General features: G+C 40.6%; 2 protein-coding genes across 3 annotated transcripts; both read right to left on the bottom strand.

The window, feature by feature from the left end:
• Positions 1-1,209: 1,209 nt before the first annotated feature.
• On the bottom strand, positions 1,210-4,710 carry got1l1 (glutamic-oxaloacetic transaminase 1 like 1; the record flags this gene model as incomplete). The annotated part of the gene is made up of 8 exons (XM_083673300.1): positions 1,210-1,349; positions 1,444-1,586; positions 1,670-1,835; positions 1,978-2,128; positions 2,247-2,464; positions 3,545-3,668; positions 4,035-4,216; positions 4,524-4,710. 8 exons carry the CDS (start codon positions 4,708-4,710, stop codon positions 1,210-1,212), a joined length of 1,311 nt encoding a protein of 436 aa, XP_083529426.1.
• Positions 4,711-9,155: 4,445 nt separating this feature from the next.
• adrb3a (adrenoceptor beta 3a) lies at positions 9,156-21,840 on the bottom strand. Of its 2 annotated transcripts, none has more exons than XM_083674149.1 (2): positions 19,968-21,840; positions 9,156-11,254 (listed from the first exon to the last, which is right to left on the bottom strand). In XM_083674149.1, exons 1-2 carry the CDS (start codon positions 21,229-21,231, stop codon positions 11,208-11,210), a joined length of 1,311 nt encoding a protein of 436 aa, XP_083530275.1. In that variant the 5' UTR covers positions 21,232-21,840; the 3' UTR covers positions 9,156-11,207. The 2 variants fall into 2 exon arrangements, with proteins under 2 accessions (XP_083530275.1, XP_083530274.1); XM_083674148.1 differs by having other exon boundaries at positions 19,889-21,837.
• Positions 21,841-25,674: the final 3,834 nt, after the last annotated feature.

Below are 25,674 nucleotides of genomic sequence, written 5' to 3'. Positions count from 1 at the left end.
CACTGTTCTCTCATGTAATGTTTCTTAAAGCATCAAGCTTCAGTGGGGAATCATATTTTGGATGTAAAGATGTACTGGGATTTATGACTGTATAACACATCTAGTGTTTTATGTTTTAGATTGGGAAAAATTCCAGCATAAACAAAACACAACTAATATTCAGATAAATAACAATGTGCATTTATTTTCCTCAAGCCATGAGCACCACTTTAGTGTGAAAAAATACATAATCACAGTATATCTTGTAGATTTTGTCATATGGTCATGCATGTACTGTTTATTAGTTTCACCTTCTTTGCAATGTTTACTGCTGTTGCCAATAGCATCTCCAATAATAGGTATAGCCGGTATGCATTTCAAGGTACCACACACAACAGGCTATGGTACTGTATATACAACTTTCCTGTAAATACAGGAAATGACATTTGCAGAGTCATGCGGTATCAATTCATGGACGCAGGACAACATAGATACAAGAGAGTTTAGCATTAACACAAAAATACCCACAAAACAATAATTTCCAAAGGTATTCTAGTAGGCTACTGTACATGCTTGGAATGACAGTTGGGCAGTGTTTTGTTCAGCACACACCAGTTATGCAGTGGAGAGGATTAGTAGCTCAAGGGTAATTCAGTGGTAGATTAATATGATTCAGCCAGACTGGGAATTTTTCCCAGACACTCGGCTTAACATTCCTACTCTTTCCATGAGTGCCATCATAATAATCTGATAATAATCACAATCAACCAAGTCAGTGCCTCTGTTTCCCATTCCAACCAAAAGATGGCGCACTTTACAGTATGTGAACATGCCCCATTACTGGGGCATAGTATACATATACGTATACCATGGGGCATAAGGACTGGACCACAGAGGAGAGAATGCTCCCTTTTGAACCACCACACCAGCATTGTATTACTGTATATAGTACAGTATGCAAACTACTGTGCAGATAGAACAAGTCAGATATGGAGTCATAATCCATATTACCTGTGTATTACTGCGCATGTGTGAAAGCTTGATTTTACATTCTACATTCTATTGTTGTGTTGTTTCTTTGTTAAAATAATAACTAACAACTATGTAAATATACAGCACCAACTACTGTAGATTGATGTGATAGAATACAAAGGTGCTAAATCCATATGATTTAGTCAAGCTGAATAATGCTTTATGGAGACTGTGGATCTTACAGCTGGGACCCTGAGGTCAGAGAGGAGAGGTCAAAGCCAGGTGGATGGACTCAGCAATGTAGTCCAGGTTACGGCTATTGATTGCACTCACATTCAGACACCCATTCGGAAACAGGTAGATGTGTCTCCTCTTTGTTAGGAATTCTACTTGTTGGACTGAAGGAGAAGAGAAATTACAATTTTGTTTTTGATAAAAGAGTGAACATCTCCAATACTAACATCAATATTGCAACACAGATTGTATGCTCACCATTCAGTCCAGTGCAACAGTACAGTCCACCTTGCTGAATCAGGTGATCCCACCTTCCAGGAGATCCTTGAAGCCTTAGCTTCTCTCTCAACCTCTCCCTGATTAGCATACTCCTCTCCACTGTGGTCTTCACTCCCTCCTGCCTGGAACACAAGAGGGAGTTTAACAATTCAACTTACTGTACAATTCATCATTAATTTGTAAAAATACACTCGCCGTATCTTACCACTCTACGAAATGTGCTGGGTTACTGAGCACCATAGCAACCATGCGTGCGCCTCCCACAGATGGCCGGGACCACAGCGCCCTAACGAGCTTCTCTGCTTGAGACTGCACAGCTATCAGAGTGGAGTTCTGCTTCAGGACACACAGCAGATGTCCAACCCGCTCTCCTGCAGTAAGGACGAAAAGGAACAACATGAGGAGAGCATTGCATGTCAGCACATTACTGAGACATTTGATGAAAATGTGAGAGCTGTCTGTTGGTAATAGAGCAATACATAAAGTTAACACTTGAAGTTTGAACTATCATACCGTACAGTCCAAAGCTGTGGGAGAAGGACTGGGCACACAGAAGCTCCATCCCTAGAGATGCACAGTGTCGCACTGGCCAGGCATCTTGTTCAACGTCCCCATGACATAGGCCCTGTGCAGGCAGCAGGAAGAAGGGGAAAAACCTACGCCTCTGTGAGAGACAGAGGGAGAAAATAAGGGTTAGGCCTACTGTAGACAGCATCCACTCCAAAGAAACAAAATAAATTCTATATTTAAATGTTCAAACAGTGGGACCTTGTAGCACTTACCACCATAAGCTGTGTGATGAGTTTCCAGTGCTTTTGAGAGAGGTCTGCTCCAGTAGGGCAGTGAGCAGAAGCAGACAGAATGATGACACTCTGCTCTGGAGCCTTTTCTAGGTCTTCTAGAAGCTTCTGCACACACACACCTTGATGCTCCATATCCCAATACCGGTACTGACGGACATCCTGGATCCCTACTGCCTCAAAGATACCCACCAAGGAGTCTGCAGAAAATAACAAATGCAAATGCCTTGTAAATTATGCTTTTCTCCACAGTATATACCTGTGTGTGTGTGTGTGTGTGTGTGTGTGTGTGTGTGTGTGTGTGTGTGTGTGTGTGTGACACTCTGGTAGTCTCTGTTTTACAGTGCTGTGTCCTCGTTGCACACAGGGAGAACTTGGTGTGATCACCTTCTGTGATAAAAGAGAACAATTATTTGGCCGCCATTAGGCTACTATTATACTAAGTCTAAGGATATAAGACGCCTTTACTTCAAACACAAATTTCACCAATAGGCTAAGACAAAATATTTGCACAGCCAAATTATTTGGTTGCAAATCCGACTGGCTATAAACCTAGTTTACACAACTCTAGTTTTCGTATTTATATAGGCCAAGTGTCGGTATTAAATTATACTGAATTACTGACTTCAATCACAAAATATTATTCCCAAATTTGTTAGGCTATAGGCCTACTGCATTAGGCCACACTCCTACAGCTGCATTCATAGCCAGACTGAAAAGTCACCGGAACTAGTAGTGCTTATTTGATCAGTTTATCAGTCTTGCTTCTTAAAGCTTTGCGTATATTTATCAAAGTATGATTTCAAAATTCATAAGGATATATGCCTACTGCATTAGGCTACACTCCTAGCTCTGCACTTCGCACCCTATTATGACATTTTTAATGATGAATCAGTGTCACCTCGAAACTCCTAAACAATCTTTATGACAAGATGCATCTTTAACAATAGTTTTGTAAAAATTGGGCCAATCAGTGTAACTTTGTATAATAATTTTAATGTCGCATCTGTATGGCAAGAAACATCATTCATACAGGTTGTACTCTAGTTTTCAATGACAACAACCTATCACTTTAGCCGCTCCGTCACAAGATGAATCGGCGTCACTTCGAAACTCCTAACACCGGATCTTTATGGCAAGACGCATCATTCACTGCATTCGTCAAAATTGTCCCAGTGGTATCGGACATAAAGCATGTGACCTACAAACGAGGCAGATCCACAGTACAGTGGTCTGTTACAGTACATTTCCATATGGATCTAGTCACTACTAGTACTTACCATCACATGGGGAGGAAAGATAGACTGGTCCACACCAGGCAGTGCTCACATTGTACCAATATTTCAAGAGCTCAGCCCCCAGACGCACAGCCCCAGTGCATCCGACAGTCTGAACTCCCAACACCTACAACATATAGGTGTAAGCACAGGGCAACAACTTAGTTTAGTCACAGTCATCATTCTTTATCTGATGACTCTTCAGCCAAGCATATGGCTCTTGTTGATTGGTAATGCAAACAGTATAATGTATAGCCTACTGGGGGAATGGGCTGGCTGTGTAAATTAGGTAGGCCAATGTGTAATTACATGCACTGTAGGTAATTACAGCACTGTTGAATTTGTTATATCTGTGTGTGCAGCTGGTCTTGACTGATGGCAGGCTGGGTGATGTATACCTCAGGTTGAGGTAAACATCACTGAGTCATATATAGGCTATAGACAAACCATGATGGTCAAATATGAAGTCTTATTGAAAGTTTAGTCGCATTACCCTGTTCTCCACAATGGCATTGCAGTCCTTGCCCAGTGCCAACTCTGTTGCCCTCCTGGTGAATTCAGGAAAGCCAAAGGATGACTGATATTCTGGATAGAGAGTAGGGTCTTTACCAATCTGTTGCTTTATTTTCCCAATGAGAGGAAGCACAGATGTCTGGCCTTCCTCATTGAGATACTCTGGACATAAGTAAAGAAAAAAACATGACCATGTCAATATCTTTGACACCTGACATTCTTGGTGTCTTTTCACATTCCGAATGAAAAAACCCTAATTGGAAGGTAAATTGGCAAGCTGGAAGAAGTTGGCAACAGTGGTGGTTGTGCTATGTGCTGGCCAAGCCGCGTATGCAGGCTCAGAGGACAAGATTTCTATACTATATGATTTATATACTACATCTCTAGGCAAATTTGCGCAGTGCAACTGCAATGAAGACGACCTGCAATGAAGACGACAAACACCTTATAAAACGCAACTGAGACTCACCTCTTCCCGCCAGGTAAACCTTACTGACATGAGTATCTCTGTTAAAGTCAGAAAATAATTTTGTTTCAGGATTCGGTGCCGCAGTAGGAGTGTCAATAAATACGGAGAGAAAAGTTATTCCCTTCTCTTGTGGATTGTCGGTGGTCCCTCCCGTTGCACCGCTTTGTGCATTGCCGGTTTGCCTCATTTTGAATCATCTTGCTCTGTCATTAAGCTCCGAAGTCTTTTGTTTAGAGTTGTTGCTAAGCTACACAATAAGCAATCAGCATACTGTATCTTGGCAACGTTTGTGATGGATGGGGTCTTCTCTCATAAAAACGGCTTTTAGAGCGACAGGTCAATTCGAGACATTTGCTCCTTTAAAATCTAATTATGCAGTCCTGTATGATTTTTAAAAAAAAAAATATTTATTTATTTTTTACTATATTTATCAATAAAGAAAACAAATGACAATACATAAAGGCCACTTAAGCGTTTATTGATAACCATGAGAATTTGACAAATTTGAGACCTGAAGATAGTTTGTTACACAATGTTGCTTCCAAAAAGTCTTCAAAAAAATATGGTTGGAAAAAAACTGCTAACAATTAATTGGTTAATTCATGGCTAATCCTTTACTGGTTTGCCACTCACCAGAGGGAGTGGAAGTTGATGAACACCTGGCCTCCTCTTCCTCAAAACCCACTGTGTGGAAGCAGATTAGATATGCATTCAAACAAATGTAAGACATTGTATGTAGGACCTATTAGGCTATGCCACTGAAGTTACAGTTACATGCTGCCTAGAGATAAACAAGGGACCCTGTCCCGAACAAAGTTTGAAGATGACTGGTGGCATAAGTTTCTGAAACTGAACTAAAAAAAAAAACTTGAATTACCATACATCTTCCCTTGTCTAGTCGAACACATTGTGATATGGTTTAAATGCAGTAAACATCCATTTAGCAATATTGTTTCATCTTCAACATCTAGAGGTTTTCTGTGACTATAATGAGTCACCATTGGTTGGCATTGGTGGAGGGTAGCAATTTGCAGAGAGCACACTCCAATCCTATCCTGCATTTCCACCACATTCATCTCATCATTGGCCTCTGTTCCTAGACAAACTTGCACATCCAAGGGGCAAATGGAACTCATAGAGCACACAAAACAAAGTAACTTAAATTAAGTTTCAAATGCATTATTTACTTTAGTCTGAAAACTAGTCATTTAGTCTGATACTGTCATTTGGTGTTTGTCACTGCCATTCAGATGACAATTACATTCTCACCAATGTTGATCATATTGCATAATCTATCGGATCATCTAAAAAACTGACCGCTGGGATGAAGAATTGTTGCTCCATAAGGTCATCCTCCACTTCAAACACTGCTGTCCTCTTAACTCACAGCCTAGTGAAGTGGCAGAGAGCACATCACAGGCTTATGATACTGCACTGTGCACTTCTCAATGTTATTTGGCTTTGACAACTCCATGGCATGCTCATGCTTATGATTAAAAACAATATGGATTCCTCTCTCCAAATGTTTAATACATTATAAAATTAGCTGACATATTTAGCCCAGTAAAATAAGATAGCACTAGAAAATCTTACCCCAAAGCACACAGACTTAGATGTCAGATATTGATGATGAAGATGAGATATCCATGACAACCTCCAGAATGTGCTGTATCAACTTATACTGTATGTGAAACCATGGTCACTCAAACTGCAGTGTACTTTACCGTGCCAGTACCCAATGTAGTAATGGTTGCCAATCATTCCTTGTTGCAGGTGTTGGCTAATTGGGTAGCTGATTAAAGGACTTCAACAAATAATGAAGGTAGGTTATTATTATAGCCTGCCTTATAGTTATCATTAGTGCAGGACGGTCAGACCTAGATAGAAATGTAACAAGTCAATTGGCCACCATTGCCACCAAAAAACCCTCAACTAAACGTAAACCTACAATGAAGTGTGTTGGGTGAATTTTAATAAACTCAAGGCAGTGAATTAATTAACTTGATGAAGTCTTGCTGATTGTCCAGAGCTCTACTGTACGCTAGATGGCACTGCATAGTTGCTCTCTCCAGTTAGGCACTTAGTAGACTTGTGCCCCTGGTTCTTTGTAGAAGCCACTCCTTTCTGCCTATTCCAGTACACACAGGCATCCATTTGATCTCGGTGGGCAGTGTAAAGATGAAACCTATGTTTATTTTCCCTTAAAACTAGACCTCATTTAATCTAATTTTGATGCCCTTAGATTTAGGGATCTCAGTCTGGTAAGCTGCAAAGTCTCAGTTTTGTGCCAAAGAACATATTTTGTGTTTTCTCACATGCACAGTGCTTGTTCTGAATGACTCTCTCTGCTAAAGAGAAACCTGGTATTTGATGAGCACCACCTGTATATGTGCACAGAAAGGTATCGGTGAGAGCTAATACATTAATAACAACCAAACTACGGTAAATATATTAGTCTGTAATACACATATGTACTTCTAAATTATTACAATACCATTGAATGAGTGATTTGTAATTTGTAAGAGATGAGCACTATAGCCTCCTTAGTAGCCTGACATATATGCTACCTGACACTCACGTACTGTCATCATGTCCAAGGTCACTTGGCATGTATACTGTAGTCAACTGATTGACTTCACTTTTAGAATCCTTAATTACCTATCACTTGAGAGGTATCAACGTTGCAAAAGTTTGTTGGCCTAAAACTGAGGACTGTGGGTGGTCTAATGAGATAAGAAATCGATTAACATTAGGCTATCATGAACCATACAGTCAACATTTTAGCCCGAATTTGATGTAAAGAATTAGCGACAAAAATCCTATTGCATCTCTTAAAGAGATGGCTTTTTGAATACTCCTCCAGACCGATCAAGTTCAAGTTCAAGTTTGACTTTATTTATCCCACATGAGGCAATTAGTGTGAATAGATTATTTTTTGTGTATCACATTTTTCATCTGTCTGTTCTTAAGGTTTATTAGATACATTTAACATCACTGTATGACTTTCATCTGTTGTACATACATGTAACTATGCTGCGTCATCTGTGTCTTTGCAGGGCACACTGATCCCCTATGCTCATCATTGATATGTAGCAAAGTTGTACATTACAGTGCCATACCAGCCCCCTCTTTTTTAGATGCTATCTGCTATTTTGACAACACTTTCATGTTAAGAGGGGCTCAACCCTGACATTGAATGTGTACATCGTACTGTACATTGTCATGGGGTTACATCTACAGTGTATTCGGAAAGTATTCAGACCCCTTCGCTTTTTCCACATTCAATTCCTTTTTTCCCTCATCCATCTACACACAATACCCCATAATGACAAAGCCAAAACAGGTTTTTAGAAATGTTTGCTAATTTATGAAAAATAAAAAACTGAAAAATCACATTTACATAAGTATTCAGACCCATTGCTATGACACTTGAAATGAGCTCAGGTGCATCCTGTTTCCATTGATCATTGTTGAGATGTTTCTACGACTTGATTGGAGTCCACCTGTGGTAAATTCAATTGATTGGACATGATTTGGAACGGCCCACACCTGTCTATATAAGGTCCCACAGTTGACAGTGCATGTCAGAGCAAAAACCAGGCCATGAGGTCAAAAGAATTGTCCGTAGACATCTGACACAGAATTGTGTCGAGGCACAGATCTGGGGAAGGTACAAATGTTTGCAGTATTGAAGGTCCCCAAGAACACAGTAGCCTCCATCATTCTTAAATGGATGAAGTTCTGAAACTCTGATAGAGCTCCAGAGTTCCTCTGTGGAGATGGGAGAACCTTCCAGAATGACAACCATCTCTGCAGCACTCCACCAATCAGGCCTTTATGGTGGAGTGGCCAGACGGAAGCCACTTCTCAGTAAAAAGGACATGACAGCCTGCTTGGAGTTTGCACCTAAAGGACTCTCAGACCATGAGAAACAAGATTCTTTGGTCTGATGAAACCAAGATTGAACTCTTTGGCCTGAATGCCAAGTGTCACGTCTGGAGGAAACCAGGCACCACTCATCACCTGGCCAATACCATACCTACAGTGAAGCATGGTGGTGGCAGCATCATGCTGTGGGGATGTTGAGACTAGTCAGGATCGAGGGAAAGATGAACGGAGCAAAGTACAGAGAGATCCTTGATGAGAACCTGCTCCAGAGTGCTCAGGACCTCAGACTGGGGCGAAGGTTTCACCTTCCAACAGGACAACGACCCTAAGCACACAGCCAAGACAACGCAGGAGTGGCTTCGGAACAAGTCTCTGAATGTCCTTGAGTGGAGAAACTCCCCAAATACAGATGTGCCAAGATTGTAGCGCCATAATCAAGAAGACTTGAGGCTGTAATCGCTGCCAAAGGTGCTTCAACAAAGTACTGAGTAAAGGTTCTGAATACTTATGTGAATGTGATATTTCAGTTTTTTATTTTTAATAAATTAACAAACATTTCTAAAAACCTGTTTTGGCTTTGTCATTATGGGGCATTGATGAGGAAAAACATTTTTTAATCCATTTTAGAATAAGGCTGTAACATAACCAAATGTGGAAAAAGTGAAGGGGTCTGAATACTTTCCGAATGCACTGTACATCAGAGTGCCTTACTTTACTTTAGCTACCTTTCATAAGCTGTTAAAGGTTATTTCAGTAGGTTGTGTGAGATTGATATAGCTTTAACGGCCCCCCACTCTAAGAAAACCCTATTTGTAACAGGAATTACCTGATATGAATCGAGCTGAACTCTTGAATAATTGTTTCCATCCCAAGCAGTTGTGGAGATAAGGATGTTTTTTCAACAAGAGTGTTTCTAACCCCACACAGTAACTGTGACAAAGTGAGGGTTTTGCTGTCCAGGGCATGCTCCCTGGAGTAAAAGACTCTAGCCAAATTCTCTCTCTCTCTCTCTCTCTCTCTCTCTCTCTCTCTCTCTCTCTCTCTCTCCCTCTCTCTCACACACACACACACACACACACACACACTTACATACACATGTTCATGAAAACCCTGTCATTTATTTCTGTTGTACAGTCATATATTTAGTGAGAGGTCTATAGAGGTACCACTTGTCAAAATTCATAATGAATTGTAGTTCATAGTACTGAAGATTATTTTTGTGAATCATATTACTCTCATTTAATGCCTCGTCATATTCACCCTGCTGTATGAAAATAAACATGTTTTTGACTTGTACTGTACAGGTATGAAATTGTATAACACCTACAATGACACACAGTTGCACACAGTTGAATAAATATGGTAGGAGTGAGTATGCTGCACGATATGTAAGGAGAAAGTGTTACTTGATCACACAGGCATGCAGGCAGCATGTACACAGTATATCTTGTTTTCAGTGAATCAGGATGGAGAATATTCCAATCACAGGTAATAAGGTGAAAGGCACCATGTTTTATTTACAGCTACTTATCTGTATCTGTGTTGTTGCCATAAATCATGATTCATTCTACAACTTGGTCACAGAGTACAGGAACATCAGATTGTCTGGGATAGAGCTCAGAGGTAGAGCAGGGATGTAGACCTGCTCCAGGAGTATTGTAGGTAAATCAGATTTTTGTGCTGACCTTTTCTGCATTGAAAGACCTGGAAGACAGCTATCATTGATCCAGTGAGTATCTTTAACAGAGCATTAATAAGAGCACATGAAAACCAGTATATTAAACCCTATTGTAGGTAGATATTGAGCTCTTCAAGACAGCCACCATGCCACATGAGTCAATCAATAAAATGTAATTAGATGTAGTGGTACCCATAGTACTCCTGGACCAGGGTTGTTTGCTCCTAAAATATAATTAACTTTTCCTGCAGAAGGATTTTTTTTTATAGCAGCCAAATTAATTTGTTAACTAAAGGAAATTGAACATGATATATCCAAGTGTGTGTTGAGGGCTGTGTCTTAATCAACAGGTGTGTGTTTGATATGAGTAATATACAGACAATCTGGATAATGGAGTAAAAGCCTGAAGCCTGGATGTTTCTCCTGGACCAGGGTTATTTACCCCATTTCAGGCAGACCCCTTTCATTAGGTTGATTTGCAATGAAAGGCTTGATTATGTGAAAGTGAATAAAAACCAGTTACGGACATGACCGCACTGTAAATACATAGCATGATATTTATGTATTATTCCATTAACAATTCTTGCATTTACAGATAGAGTGGGGATATAATAAATAAATAATTTAGCATTAGATAATGTACAACATTTATTTTGCCAATTTAGACCATAAGTCACACACACATTGTGCTTGAAAGTCTTTCTACAGTGTATTACTGATGCACACCCTAGGAAGAAGAGTATATCCTATTGCACACTGCATGCTGTGAGCGTGTAGGTTGCAGAGTGGTGAGTTGATGATGACGGTTTAGTGCTGAGTTGCAGTGAACAAACATCCCCAGGCCTACCATTATGTGGCAGGGTGTTGACATAGTGCATCTTTAAGGTTGTCTGTCAGGACCTGGTGCTACACCCATATGTCCAGATCAGCCAGGCCATGCTGGATCTCAACTGCCCGGTCCTGTACTCCTCCTCAGGGGATCAACAGAAGCCAATCAGCCTTATCCATATTCACCAGGGCCAACGCATCTCCCATCCCTTTTAGTTGTCCTCTACGTCTCCTCTTGGCCATTCCAATCCCTGCTCAGTCAGCAATGATGTTGGAGTCTGTTGTTGTTTTCAATAGATTCCAAATCCCTCATCCGTCCTTTTCCTGTAATGTGAAACTGAGTGCATAAGGAGAAATTAGCATACTGTATGAGCACTGGTGAAATATGATTCAGCTCTACCTCCAAAAACACATTAATAAATATTACATTTCAAAAAGTAGATTCAAAGTACATCTTGTTTTGTTTTCCTTGAGAAGAGGGGTTGTCTCAATGGAAGATATTGTTACAATCAGGTAGAAGGCAACACTGATACAGTACAGTACAAAGCAAATACAACATTCATTTGTTTTAAAAGATTCTTTTTTGCAAATGATGGTAAGGAATTCTTAACACTGAGATCCAACTCTGAATACGTTCCAGCAGTCACATGTAATCCTGTCACTGTCATGTACATTTGCTTTGCAATATCAGACGTTCATCCCATTTCGCCCATGAAATCCCAAACACATGGTCCTTTTACTTCTTTTACTGTTGAAGCATCCCAACACTAAGGCCAACCTACTGTCTTATCAAGAGACCATTGTTTCCTTGACTTGGCAAGTGGCCGGTGTGAGAGGTGACCCTGACATGTTAGGCAGAGGTTGAAATATGCAGCCCCCCGGTGCATTACTGAATAAGAACCGTGTGTGATTGTTTTTACCCCACCAGGCACTAGCGCTCTAGCCAAGATTAGAGGTTCAGTGCTGACTAGAGAATGATAACAGTGGATTTTACTGCTTATTTGATTTGATTATTGCCCATCCTATTTCCCACCAATCACTGAATGGACGTGTGTTCTTCTGACAGGTTTCTTGCGCCCCTAACTGATTCCCTGCCTTACATATGCTTTCTTTCAAATTCCTGAAATTCTGATCCTGTCAACATAACTGTACATGTCTCCACAGGAAAATAAAAAATAAACAATGCCTACAAGTGCTGTGTTGGAGAAATCGGAAGAGAAAAAGGTGTGTGTGTGTGCGTGTGTGCCCGTGTGTGCATGCGTGCGTGCATGTGTGCGTGCGTGTGTGTGCGTGCGTGTGTGTGTGAAGGCTCAAATAGGTATTTGTGTGACAGGTTTGTATACAGTATGTCCGTGTTTTATATGGGGTTCAGTGACCGGGGAGAATTACGGGGGCATTACATTTGAAACACATCACAGAACCTGAATTGGAAAGAATGGAAAGAATGAACGGGACAGATTTAGCCTTCCTACTCCATCCCAAGCTGGCTCTAAACCACTTTTTAAACATCTGGTAGATAAGCAATTACCAAAGGCGACACTGATGGTATTTCTTTCATCTTCCATGTACTCCTTTTTTTTACCGAAATGAATGTCGTCTAGCACTAATCACATGATTGAAAAGGAGGGTGAGGTAAGTCCTGTAGAGAGAATTAAAAGGCTGTATGTTACACTACTGTGCTTGCTCGTATGCTGTAGTTGGATCATCCTAATATAAAGCCCAGAGAGTGAGTTCATGTCTCCATCTGAATGGATAGACTTTAGTTCAGCATGATTTTCAAAGCCCAAGCAGATCCATCCATCATTTGAGCTAAGTGTACCTGTCAACAGGATAAGGTGGACTTTGTGGTCAGTGATTGAGGTCGCACCCGTGGCAGATTTTAGGCCAAAGGTTTATTTATTAATTAATTCTCTCCAGTGGGATATCAAGTACAGTACAGGATGTTGATTTCAATGATTGATGGCACTAAACTATTTCAGTGAAATTTTTGGCGTTTCTTAAGAGCCATCTGGAACACATATGGTTTCTCCACATTATGACCCTTCTAAATCCTTAATTTTTCTCAAAAGGAAAGTAAAGGAACAATGAGATGCTAAATTATGTTACTTCTTTCTTCTTTACTCAGCTGCCCTTAGAGCTCATTTTAATGGCATTGTTCACCTGTCAAAATAATATTTTGAGTTTCTTGAATTCTTCTCATGAATCGTATTATACTATAATATAATATGTAATATAATACATGTATTCATGATTTCAAATTCACACCTCAGTTTGATCCTGTTTCTTACAAAGGTTTTGGCTGCTTAATTTATGAGGTGGAAAAATATGGCAAGTTATATGGCAAGTTATGGGTTAGTGCCTTTTATTATCTCTGAAATCTAATCGTATCCATTTGTCCCATACTGACCTACTTATCCAACTCCCAAAGCCCACCATTTTAAATCACTGATGCTGTAGGATTTGAGCAGATATTCAGCTCTCCTTTGAAAAGAAGTGTTAAAGATCGTTCTCATGTCATTACAGTGTTGCTCTGATCCTGCTCCTCATTTCATGCTCTCCAAGGCTTGATCTCCACTTAATCTAACAAAATACTAATATTGGAGAAGACAGCGTGTGGAGTTCAGTCAGTGGCAGTGTTTGCATATTTATGCTTAGTCCGTGATGGTGGACGGCACATGAAAAGAGTGCTTCTGCAATGGCCTCTCTTAGAGCGGCATCAAAACATGCCTCACCTCAACAGATTAGACTGGAAATTGGTAGCTTTGTGATTATAAAGAGGTACAGTATACTGTAAACTACCACATGGTTATGCTATGTGTAGATTTCCCTACGCAATTTACTGGTGCTGGTATTCATTGTGCAATTTTCACAGCATAAAATCACAGCCATATATTTGAAATACAATACTTGTCACTCACTGTAACCTGGGAAAGTTACCATTGTGTTAAAGCTTATACAACGCCGTTTAGTAGACTGCTGTGATTTATTAGAGACTGGAATTGAAAAGCTGCATTCATCTGTCAACATATCAATTTCCTGTTTCACTTGTTTGACAAATAGAACTTAATTGCTGAGTGTATTTTCTGTGGCCATCCTGTATGCATGTTATGCAACTTGAATGTGCAGTACAGTACAGTATGTATGTTAATGTGTTTCATGCATCATTAATTATTATTATCTAACTTTATGGTACTCCGACAATAATTTCCCAGATAGACATGAGAATGCAGAATAGCATTTGTATTACTCATGAGAAACTGCCGTATTATATGTTTACGGGAAATCAACCATTATGATTTATTTCGGAATATTTCCAAGGCATACTTTGGTATTTTAAAGTCAATAATCTAGTTTGAGTGACAATTTGAAACAGAGAGGCTCATGCTGTATATTGTTAATTCAGATTAAGTCTACAGTACATACTTTCAGACAGTATTTAGATTCAGTATTTACCAGGGATTTAGATTTTACACTTAGCTTATCGTCATTACCAACTCAGCATTAATATCATTGTAGATACATGTATCACCAATGTCAGTTAAAACATTGGTGTTGTCACCTAATGTGTGTATAAATATTTAAACAGTCATTTGAGGTAATGCACCAATTGTGGCGAGAGCCCTGGGTCACTCAGTATATTAGGCTAGGCTGCAGATAGACATATTTCCACCGTCTCTCCGCCTGGTGGATTCTCTCCAAGAGCTATTTCTTGCCGATATACAGTGCTTGCCATGCCAAACAAGTGGAAGCTGAAACAACAACACAAGTTCACAAGTTGAAAGGACAGCGTAATGTGTCTTTTTTCTAATGCATAAGTAAAGCGAGTTCAGACTGCTTAAGTCATTTTCACTCTTAATCCAACTACAACATTAGCGCATTAAGAAGGCCTTCTTTGCTTGTTATGACACATCTGAACTGTGGTTCCTTTAAAGCCAATAATGAAGTGAAAAGGCACAGTGATTTATTAGCCCAGTGACAGGGTTGACTGGACCTCATGTGATACCCTTCCCTGGGATGGTTTTGCTTGTTTGGTTTTTCAGATGAAAACAAAGAAATGGGGAGGCCCAGTTATATGACTGTATGTAACACTGGAATAATGCAGATTGTGTCTGCATTCCACACAGTAACTTCTGTAGGTTTATTTGTTTCTCTTGTAGATCTTTAGAGTAGTCTTTCATGAGCTGAGTTTTGGGACTTGGGAATTAAACAATCATGCCTTAAAATTCTCTGTTGAGGGACATGGCATTTAGATTTGGATAAATTCTATCTGACATATTTGTTTCTGGATAGCCCCAAGGGCTGCCTCAGTCTCAGTTACATACAAGGCCAGAGTTTAGTTCATCAGCCATCAGATATACACAGCCGACAGAGCACAGTTCCATGAAGAACTGCATTAGGGTCCCATTTGTCGGCCATGGTACTGTATGACTGAGACAGCAATTTAGGCCATAACCTTTTATTGCCAGGACAAATACAACAGTCAATTCTAGTGAGCTAATGCTTGCAAATACATTATATCAAATCAACCCCTCTTCTGTCATGCTTTTATTGTAATTTGTATTCACATGCTTTGCCTGGTTGAAGCACAGACAATTGCAATTTTACTAGCTCCCTATTTTTGTCCCTTAAACTTCTGTTAAATCTCAATGTGGCAAAAAACCCACTAATTTTAAATTAAAATCTATTCAGATAAATTCTATTTGATATAAGCCTTTTGTCAACTCCAACTCAACACCATATCTACAGTTTTGCAATTTTCTCAATTTCAGTCATCAATTATTGTAAGTTTGAAAAGGAAATGAATCTGGATGTCTATACAGAAAGCGAAAATCGACCATTCTTCCGGACTAACTGGTATTTTGCTTAGCTCAGTAGGCCACTATGAATATTAGAAGTAGTGTTCAGAATGATAAATCTTAATTTCTCTCTGAAAACAAATACACCACTGTCAAAGCTAAAGACAAGTTTAGGACAGAAGCGTTTGTGTTCTGCCTCTAAGTGTTTTCACTCATGTTATGTAAACTGTCATGTCCTCCTCCTCCTGTCCTAACACTGAGCTGAATGCAGACTGCAGTGCTTATGAAAGAACACAAGTGTGTGACAACTATAACAAGTTGCTGCAGTGCTGCTGATGAGGGCTAATGTGGAAGCAACTGTGCCCTTTCAGATCTAAAAACAACATTACGGGGTTGGATGATAAAAGTGCGGAATCCTGAATGGTTTGCTAAAGTAATGTGATATTTCGACGGGATGTTACTTATTCGTCCGTAGAATCAAAGATCTGTACTGACTGAACAACAAAACAGGGTTTAACTAAATATGATGAATTATGTATCTTATGGGGATCATTTTGAAATGGTTTAGTTTTTTTATGGAAAAAGTTCTCCTTAAATGTAAATACACTACTAAACTACATAGAATGAATAGAAGCCTCCACACCATGTTTGCATGTGTGACAGAAACACTAAACCACTGAACATGTTGATATGGGCACTAATGAATTGCAAGACTAGCAGACTCTCAATGAAAATAGAGCATCTGTTGGCAACATCACCGGCCCTTCTCTCTAATCATAAAGTAACTTAGGCCCATGTTCAGCACCATTAACCTCATTTGGGGGAAAAATAACCTCAACTGCATGGAACTGTACATGTGGAGTTGAGTTTGATACAATGTATCAGAAGTAATTGAATTCATTAGTTGAAAAAAAGATGGTGTTTGTCATGCTGTAGAAGAAGTAAACTGATCGTAGACAAACTGCCAACCCCTTGTGTGGCTAACCTGTAATGTCCTACAGTATACTGTATGTCTAACAAACTGCCTCTGCTGACATCACCCACGGATCCTCTGTGTAACCTGTGGCTTGTGCTCCCAGGGGGAGGGAAATAATGGTGCTTAACTGTTACTGCTTTCCCCAATGTCATCTCCTTGTCTCCTCATTGTTTCTCCTCTGTCTCCAGTGGGTGTGTGTCACCTCTGTGACCTTCACACACAGGAGACAGACGAGGATGAATGAGGAGCGCATGGTCTCTCACAGTCACGCCAAAGTTCTCATCTTGAAGAATATCCTCCCCAATCTGATGACTGCCCAGTACCCTAGCTGATGTTGACCGGCACAGATCCCTGATTCATGCAGTGCCCAGGCCGTCTAGGGGCTAATGGGGAGCACATGATTTGTCATACACATTCGATAGACTCCTAGATAGACTATCAAAGCCACAGCCCCGTCTGAGACAGCTCCTAGAATGATCTCCCTGACATTTTTCTAATCCAACTCAAAGCAGTGCAGTACACTGAGCCTTCCCCTCGGGCTGATCAACTACAGAACATACTGGGCTCCTTTTAAGGAATACTTTTATATGCTCCTAAATGTCTCCCACGTTACAGTTCAATTGATTGCATCTGTAAAAGCATACAGAGATGGCAGCATCTGAAGGAAAACTTTTGAAGATGTAAATAATGTTTGAATGAAACAATTCTTGCAGTGTCTCTGGCTGATTCATATGGCTAGAGCTAGGCAATCATTAGCTATGAAACTTTTTGAATCCAGTATATGCAAGTGTGAGAATAACGTATAAAAAGCTTAATGAGTCCTATGCCCCTGAACTCATTGAACAAGACCAGAAAAGATAACACAGCCCCCCCCCTACACTTCCACTGTAAAAACAGTATTTAACTTCAAAGAGCAATGAGTGACTGCTGATTTATTTTGGTTTGAATTAAAAGTGACAGCTCATGGTCTAGTATATGGAGGGATTCTCTGCAAATTGCAGCTGAGCAATATTGGATTGAATCAGTGAGACACATGTCTAGCTGTCCAACCAAAGCTGAATCATGCTCCTGTGTGAGCTCTCATTGGCTATTTGTATAGTAAACAGGCTCTCCCGGTGAACGGAAGTCTTGTGCCCCAGTGATAAAGGTTTATCAGCTGCGGAGGGGGGGTGTTGGACAGGCATCAGTGAGGCCGTAGTAGAGGCATACTGCAGCAGCCGCTGAACTCACACTGTTAAGAAACTCCTCCAAAACTGCCATATATACCAGCCCTTTCGCTCTTAGACATTCTTGAGACATTTAAATTCTGTCTTATGTTGATTTGTTTGACTGCAGTTTCAGTACTTATTTCAGTTCTTATTGTACTGTCCTAATATTGCACTCATGTGTTTTCTTAGCTAGTATTAGTCTTCAGCTACTTAATTCATAATTAACTTGTTGTGAAGGTCAAATACAGTAAGTATATAAGTGTAATACAATAAGAATTGGTTTATACACCAAGGGTACATTGCACAGTATCCAGTGACTGTGGTTCAACTGAGGATTGAGGAACCTTGCACATATGTTAATAATTTGTATACAGTGTATGTGACATTAGGTGGATTCCAAGATTGATTACAGGTAACATAATATGGTAGCAGAACCTACAGTGTTAGTTAATCTACAATTTTAAAATTAATTATGGAGGTTCAGAGATTATATTTCACATTCCGTAATGTATTGTTTAAATATTCAGTAAGTATTTATTTTCCTACATTGCTCTGAATCTATTTTAATCAGACACAGCACCTTGATCAGAATCAGAACATTTCCAAATATGGATTACCTCTGTTACTCAATGTACATGCTCAGTGGGCTCTCTGAAAATCTATTCTATTGGGTTAATTACTTTGACAGAAGGATTCATAGAGGTTTTATGATATCAAAGGCACCCTTTCTCTGCTGTACTTCACCCCAAGGGATATCACTGAAACCTCTGTATTGCTCTAGGCTCCTGATGTCTTAATAGAAATGATACAGAAATACTGTAGCATCTCTTTAATAGTTTCCATTTGTTAGCAGAGAGGAATGTGATATTGGGTGTTGTGTAAAAATACCCTATTCACCACTTACAGTATTTATGACAACATTTTTTATCTGAAATACATGTTATAAATGCAAAGTTACACACACACACACACACACACACACACACACACACACACACACACACACACACACACGCACACACACACATCTCTCTCTCTCTCACACGCATAGTGTTGGAGCTATTCCTTGTTTTGTCTAATTTAATTTGTATGATATGAAGTTGCAAAGTTATTATTGTTAATTTTAAACTATTAGTCTAACGTGTTTATGCATTGAATTGTTTCTTTATTGAATTTGTGATGTTTTTAACAATTTGAATCCGTCACAATTGAATTAATTGTGTCACAATTGAAATTGTTACTGTTTTGCAATATAGTGAAGGGACATAAGTGAACAAAATGCATTCTTTAATTTAGTTAGGGGGTGAATTATTTTAAATTTTGTAATAAACTTTGATACTTGAGTTTTGAGAATTGGGCGTCTCATATTAGTACAAAGAGCTGGTTTGTATCTCTGCAGTTTGGAGTTGGAATGGCGTATAAAGTTATTTTGACAATCATCAGTATCAACATAGAGTGGATGTTCTGAGAAAAGAACAGTAGTGATTCCCCATGTCTTCAGACCAGCCGACGCTAAAGATAAGGGGAGCCCTAAACATAATGCACATGCTTTCATGCTCACGTCAGACTTCTGATGTAATTTTTCTCCAATGAACGACCACAGATATGAAAAATCTGAGGAGTGGTACACAGATTCCCAGACATACCTCCCTGTCTGTTCTGCTTAGTGCTTAACTGTGAATCACTAGACGGCCTGAGCTGTAATCAGAGCTGAGATGTCCCCACAGATCTATTTCATTTTGACCACCCTAAGCCGATTAAAGCCTAAAGACTAAAGTACATATCTGTAGCTAATCTATCTCTACCAAATATTACATTGTCAACAAGTGCAAATGTAGTTACTGTAATTTGCACAAATGAATACCATTACATAATAGTGTCCATTAGTGTGAGGACTTGAAGATACTGTCATACCAAAATTGCCATAATGTTACTTAGATGTTTCAGTGAATTGAGACCCAATAAATAAATGGATTTAATCAGAAACTTACAATTCTGTTTCTGGCTCTGAGAAGTCACTGAACTGTGTGCTGCCGTTGGAGTATGGGGGTACTGGGGAAGGCTCCTCACTTTTGTAGCTGCTCTGACTGCTGGCCAGGCTCTCATCCCCCTCAGTCCTGGCAGCAGTGGGCTTCTGGAAGGAGCCGGCCGCCCCTGCCTCAGCCGATCCGAGGAAGCAGGGGCAGCGAGTCCGCAGCTCCTTGTAGAATGTGTTCAGTCGTGGGGTGGCCAGCCAGGGGCAGCCCAGCAGGTTCTTAAAAGCGGTGCGGAACTCAGGACTCCTGCAGTAGATGATGGGGTTAAGTCCCGAGTTGATGTAGCCCAGCCAGTTGAGCAGGCGGAAGATTTCCCCTGGGGGCACATTTCTGTTAAACACGTTGATGATGTTGGCCACAAAGAAAGGCAGCCAGCAGAGGGTGAAGGTGCCCATTATAATGCCCAAGGTCTTGAGGGCCTTGTGCTCCTTGACAACCGTTAGCCGTGAGGGCCTTCTCCTGGAGTTCTTCCTGCGGGCGGAGCTGCTGCTGCTGCTGGCCGAGCCTCCATAGCTCGAAGGCAGGATGTTGTTGCTGAGGTGGCCTGGCTGCATCTGCGGTGCTGGACACTCCGCCTGGAAGCGGAGCCGGTTCTTATCTATTAGCTGTACCTGTCGCGTGGCTATTAGGAAGACTTTGGCATACACAAATATCATAATGAGCAAAGGGATGTAGAAGGACACCACAGAGGATATGATGGCAAAGGTCCTATTGGTCACAAAATCACAGCAGGCAGGGTCCTTATAGCACTCCATGGCATCTGGATCATTCTCTGCCCGCCAATACTGGTTCATGATTGGCACAAAGGAGATCAGAGCAGACACAATCCACACCACACACACTATTAGCCGCGCACGCCACTTGTTGAGCAGAACCTTGTGTCTGAGGGGCCTTGTAATGGCAATATAGCGGTCCACTGCAATCACGCAAAGCGTCTCAATGCTGGCTGTCACACAAAGCACGTCCACCGAGGTCCAGAGCTCGCAGGAGGTGTCACTCAGCTGCCAGTTCCCCGTCACCACGATGGTGGCCCCGAGAGGCACCACCAGGACTCCCATGATGAGGTCAGCGCAGGCCAGAGACATGATGAAGATGTTAGTCATGGTCTGTAACTGGGATGTGCGTGCTATAGCAATGATGACCAGCAGGTTTCCCACCACTATGGTAAGGATGATGATGACCAGGAGTATTAGACTCCAGGGTCCAGCTGCAGGATGGTAGGGTCCTGTGCTATTGACCATGGGGACCATGGTACTGTTGACGGAGTAGAGCAGAGTGCTATTTAAATTAAAATCCATCTTCAAGAGGAGAGGCCAGTAGTCCAAACCTCAAATCATATATAAAGTCAATTTCTTGCTAGCATTTCGAATGATTTGCCCAATACAAATGCATATGAATATGCTCTCTCTGTCACATTCTCTAATTTCTGTTAATTCAAAGGAGCAAACCTTATTCTCCTGCTGACATTTGTATTAAACAGCTCTTATGTCACTGATCAGTGTAGCTACTGCATGTCTCCAAACACCAAAAAAGGCAAGAGAAAAGTTCCTCTGCTGTAGATAACAACAACATGGTGTCTTGTCAAAGCATCCAATATGTCCAATAAGTAGCAAAAATACTTTACAATCCTTTTTGCTTATTTTGAGTGGGTTTTATAAATCCCTGTAGGATAATGAAAAATCAACCAATTAAAGTAGTTGAAAAAAACTTTTTCAAAAGAAGACAAACCCATGTCCAGTGGAACAAGTCCAAGCGAACATAGAAGCTGGAGCGCTTTTGGCTGTGTGTTATATGATAGCAATGCCACTGCCGAAGAGAAGGCAGCTGTGACGCTACAGCAAGAACCACAAGAGTGCACCAAGTGGCTGCCCCCTCCCTCTTTTGCTCTATCTCCCTCCCTCTCTCTCTCTCTCTCTCTCTCTCTCTCTCTCTCTCTCTCTCTCTCTCTCACACACACACATTCACACACACACACACACACACACACACACACACACACACACACACACACACACACACACACACACACACACTCACACATACAGGGCTGTAGCCCAGAGTGCAGGTCGCCCTCAGCCTGCACTGGCTATAATCGCACCCAGGCCGAGGGGAGGAGTTGTGAAGTGTGCCTGCCTGTGTTCTGAGACCCTGCCATTAAAGACACAGGGAGAACTGCCCATACAGTTACACACACTGAATAGAATAACACTCAAACAATCAGGCCACTCATGACTGCAGAACAAATGCCAAGAAAGATAAGATAATCACCATCATCCCCACAAAACCTTGCAGAGAAACAACATACTGTATATTTTATGGCTGAGATGAGTTAAGGTTTTGGAGACATCATCAGAGACTCATTTAACGAGGAATCTTCTCATTTAAACCATTTTGTTTTGCTCCAGCATTGCCGGAGGTTAGATTACTGTACTGTACAGTTTGTTTATCCATTACTTTTTGCTATCACTTGATAGTTCCTACAACTTGACTGACTTGTTCACTGCCGGCTCCACGAAGTAGACACAGATATGAATCTCTCTTTCATTCTTATGCCTTGGAATGTATGCAACCTTTTCCCCGATTCACTCTAATTCCAGGCTGTTTTAAGCTGAACAGTAGCAGAGAGAAAAATTGGCCAACTGTCAAGAGCTAAATTAATTTAATTAAATGATCACGGTACGGTTGGACGATCAACATTAATCTCTTACTGAATGAAGAAAATCCTGGATATAAAACCTATACAGTCCATGAAAACATTATTTTATTGTTGGTTGTCAATAGATGTTTAGCCTAATGTTCCTTGTTTCTGCATTTTCATAGAGCAGATAACACATTTTAGGTTTGGAAATATTATCAACGGTATATCACACACTTTTAGACCCCCTCACTCACTGGAAAATACTTTCTCTATTGAATTTATACTTTCTCTGTTTATCCCTAAGAAAAGTAGATGACAGGTTTCTTGACAGCATGCGCCTCAGTTGTTTGTTTATAAGGTCTGACACAACTTGTGGTTAAGTCTATCTAACAAGTGCAGACCACAAGAAACACACAACATGAGACACCTCCAGCTGAACTGAACAGGAAATCATTGCCCTCCTTCTGACACTGAACACCAGCACTAAAAATAATAGATTGTTATCTTGCTACGACTCACGCCAACACATTGAGGAAGAACAATCAAGCAAATGCCTGGCATGCCATCTGATACAGATACCCACGGGGTGCTACGTTGAGTTCGTGTCATTCCATCTTTGGCCAGTTCTTCAACAGCAGTTTCCGAATGGCTGTTCCTGAACCACTGTGTATCTGTCACTATGACAGAGTCATATCCCTTTCTCTGATTCATTGAAACTCAATAGTAGTATTTATGCACTTCAAAATAATATTTACATAATCCATGGCCAATGAAGCACTTTAAGTAAAAGTACAAAGTACAACAAGAATCAAATTAGGATTTGTATGTTTGAATTATGACTATGATAACCACTGTAATGTTGAATCATTTTGAGTACACAAGTGTCTAGAGAATACAAACAAAACAAGAGGGACTCCTCCACCACCATAACAAGTAATGACAACTTATGATGAGATAAAAGCATCACAAAATTCAACACAAAATGTTTCTCTTTTTCATCCGTGCAGCTGGATATTGAAGCAATACCTACTGCTTGGAAAATCTACCATAAGAGCTCTCTGTAGCCTATTCTCATGCACAAAGGTAGATACTATCTTGACATCTTTTGCCAACAATTTGTGCTATCATTGTCTGCCCCACAGCTGCACTTGCTCCAGGGAGTACTAGCTGGGTGATTTTAATAGAAGAGATATCAAACTTCAGATCAGTTGACTGGCATCCATTCTCAGAAACACATGGGGATTTTTTGGGGAAGTCAATTTAGGACATGGTTCAAAGGGAATGACTATATGTACTTTAAATTCCTTTGATAAAGTGTAGTTTAAGAAAAACATGTTCAGATTATTAAACGTACTGTATCAGTAGGCCTACAGAGGGGCTGCTTTGGTGACATTGATCTTGACCACAAGACGCTGTCAAACTATGTTCTCTTTAATACACAGTGTATTGTGCACTTGTGTCGGGTGGAAGTCTGGCTGTCTGCATCCGAACACATTTGTTACCTGGGCAATAAATGCTCTCTGTAAGGCAAATGTTCCATTAGAGGGAAACTAATAGGTTGCTTCTAGATGTCTAATTGAATTGTATTTTAAGCATCTACTTCTTTCTGTCATTATGATACATTGCGACCAAATCTCTTGGTGCCCTTTCTCTAGTCCCTCTCTCCTCCCATCCAGCCTCTAATGTAATTCTATGTCCAAGGCACGTTGGTACTGTTCTCCTCAGAGAGGAAGCAGTGCACTGGGTGAGAGCATAGAGGGGAAGTGCACTGAACACTTTTTAAACATGTTGACGAAGGACCCTGTTTGAGGGCACCAGGAGAGAGTGGCTGTGCCCTGGGGCTGACAGCTTGACAGCCGCTCATTTGTCTCTGCGTGAGAAGATGCCATGGATGAATCTGGAGCTGGTTCTAAGCCAGCGGGCATGGAGACTGGCACAGGCTGAGGTGGTGATGGAGCGATGGGCCTGATAGGGGTATAATTTTCTTACCATTTCACACTGGACAGACTCTTGACAACTGCATGCCCTATCTGTATGTGATTTATTTTACTCAATTGTCGCTAGGGAAACTTATGGCATGCTCTGTATTGCTCATTTGCAACAACTGTTTTGAACTACGTTATTACAAAGACATGCACTTTATTATGTTTTGATGAATTAAGATCTTAACCTTTTCAAATGATCATCAATGCTCCCACTTACTCTGGTGCATGTGTGTTTAAGTTCTGTCTACACACTTGCACTTCACGTAGAACTAACTATCTGTGTCAAAGACAAGGTTTGAGAACAACAGCATTCTTCAAAGGCAGGAAAGCCAGTTTACATAATGTAGAGCTCCACAGGAGCTGCTCAGTACAGTCTAGCCTGTTCTAAATCACAGAAGCAGTCAGAGAGCCTTAGAGAGCCTGTTTATCACACTCCTCTCCCTGCCAATGCCATGGGAATTTTTCCTTTATTACCATGGAAACCTTTAAGATCATGGGATCCAATTATTAGCTAGTGCTTTTACAGACTGTTGGTGTCTCTGTTATTAGACAACAAACTTAAGTGGCCTGAAAAGTAGATAAGGGGCCTGTGGAGAAAAAAGGGGTATGTGGAATTTTTCTAGTTTGTGAATGTTAAATGGTAAGGCTTTCATTGTTTGTAATGTGCATGTAACGCGTTTTATTCTGTGTCTCAGATGGACTCATGAGGCATTTACTTGTCAGCATGTCTTTCCTTGTCAGCATGTTAATGCTGAAAGGCTACTCATTGACAGGTGTCTGGTCCCTGTGACCAGACGAGACCATCTGTGCTGACTCGGGTTGTCCCCTCACAGTCAGCTCTGAGCCTTGCTCTTGTTCTGGGAGCAATGGCATGTAAATAAAGCTCTCTCCAGCAAGCCTATCCAATAATTGCTCAACAATGCAATGAGCTCCATGATTCTCGAGGCATAAGAGGTCAGACTGTCCGTCTGTTTCAATATCACAAACGTAAAGTACAAAGCGTGTTTTACAGTGCATTCCTCATTTTCTGGAGAGATGTGCCATTAATAATATTCACTATTATTTCTCCATTGACGCCCTTTTTGAGGAGAAGCTGGTTTTTTGAAAATACTTCATAT

Source organism: Argentina silus, assembly GCF_951799395.1.
Source record: "Argentina silus genome assembly, chromosome: 7".
In the NCBI taxonomy this organism is placed as follows: Eukaryota; Metazoa; Chordata; class Actinopteri; order Argentiniformes; family Argentinidae; genus Argentina; species Argentina silus.
Note: the sequence above shows the minus strand (reverse complement) of the source record. Positions and strands in the feature narration are given on the sequence as shown.

Bases quoted from the DNA above. Each gene is read 5' to 3' on its own strand.
- adrb3a (XM_083674148.1), bottom strand. From the start codon at position 21,231: ATGGATTTTAATTTAAATAGCACTCTGCTCTACTCCGTCAACAGTACC. The intron at 11,255-19,888 runs GTAAGTTTCTGA...TTATGCACTCAG, and splicing joins TCAGAGCCAGAAACAGAATT to TTTCACATTACAGGAAAAGG.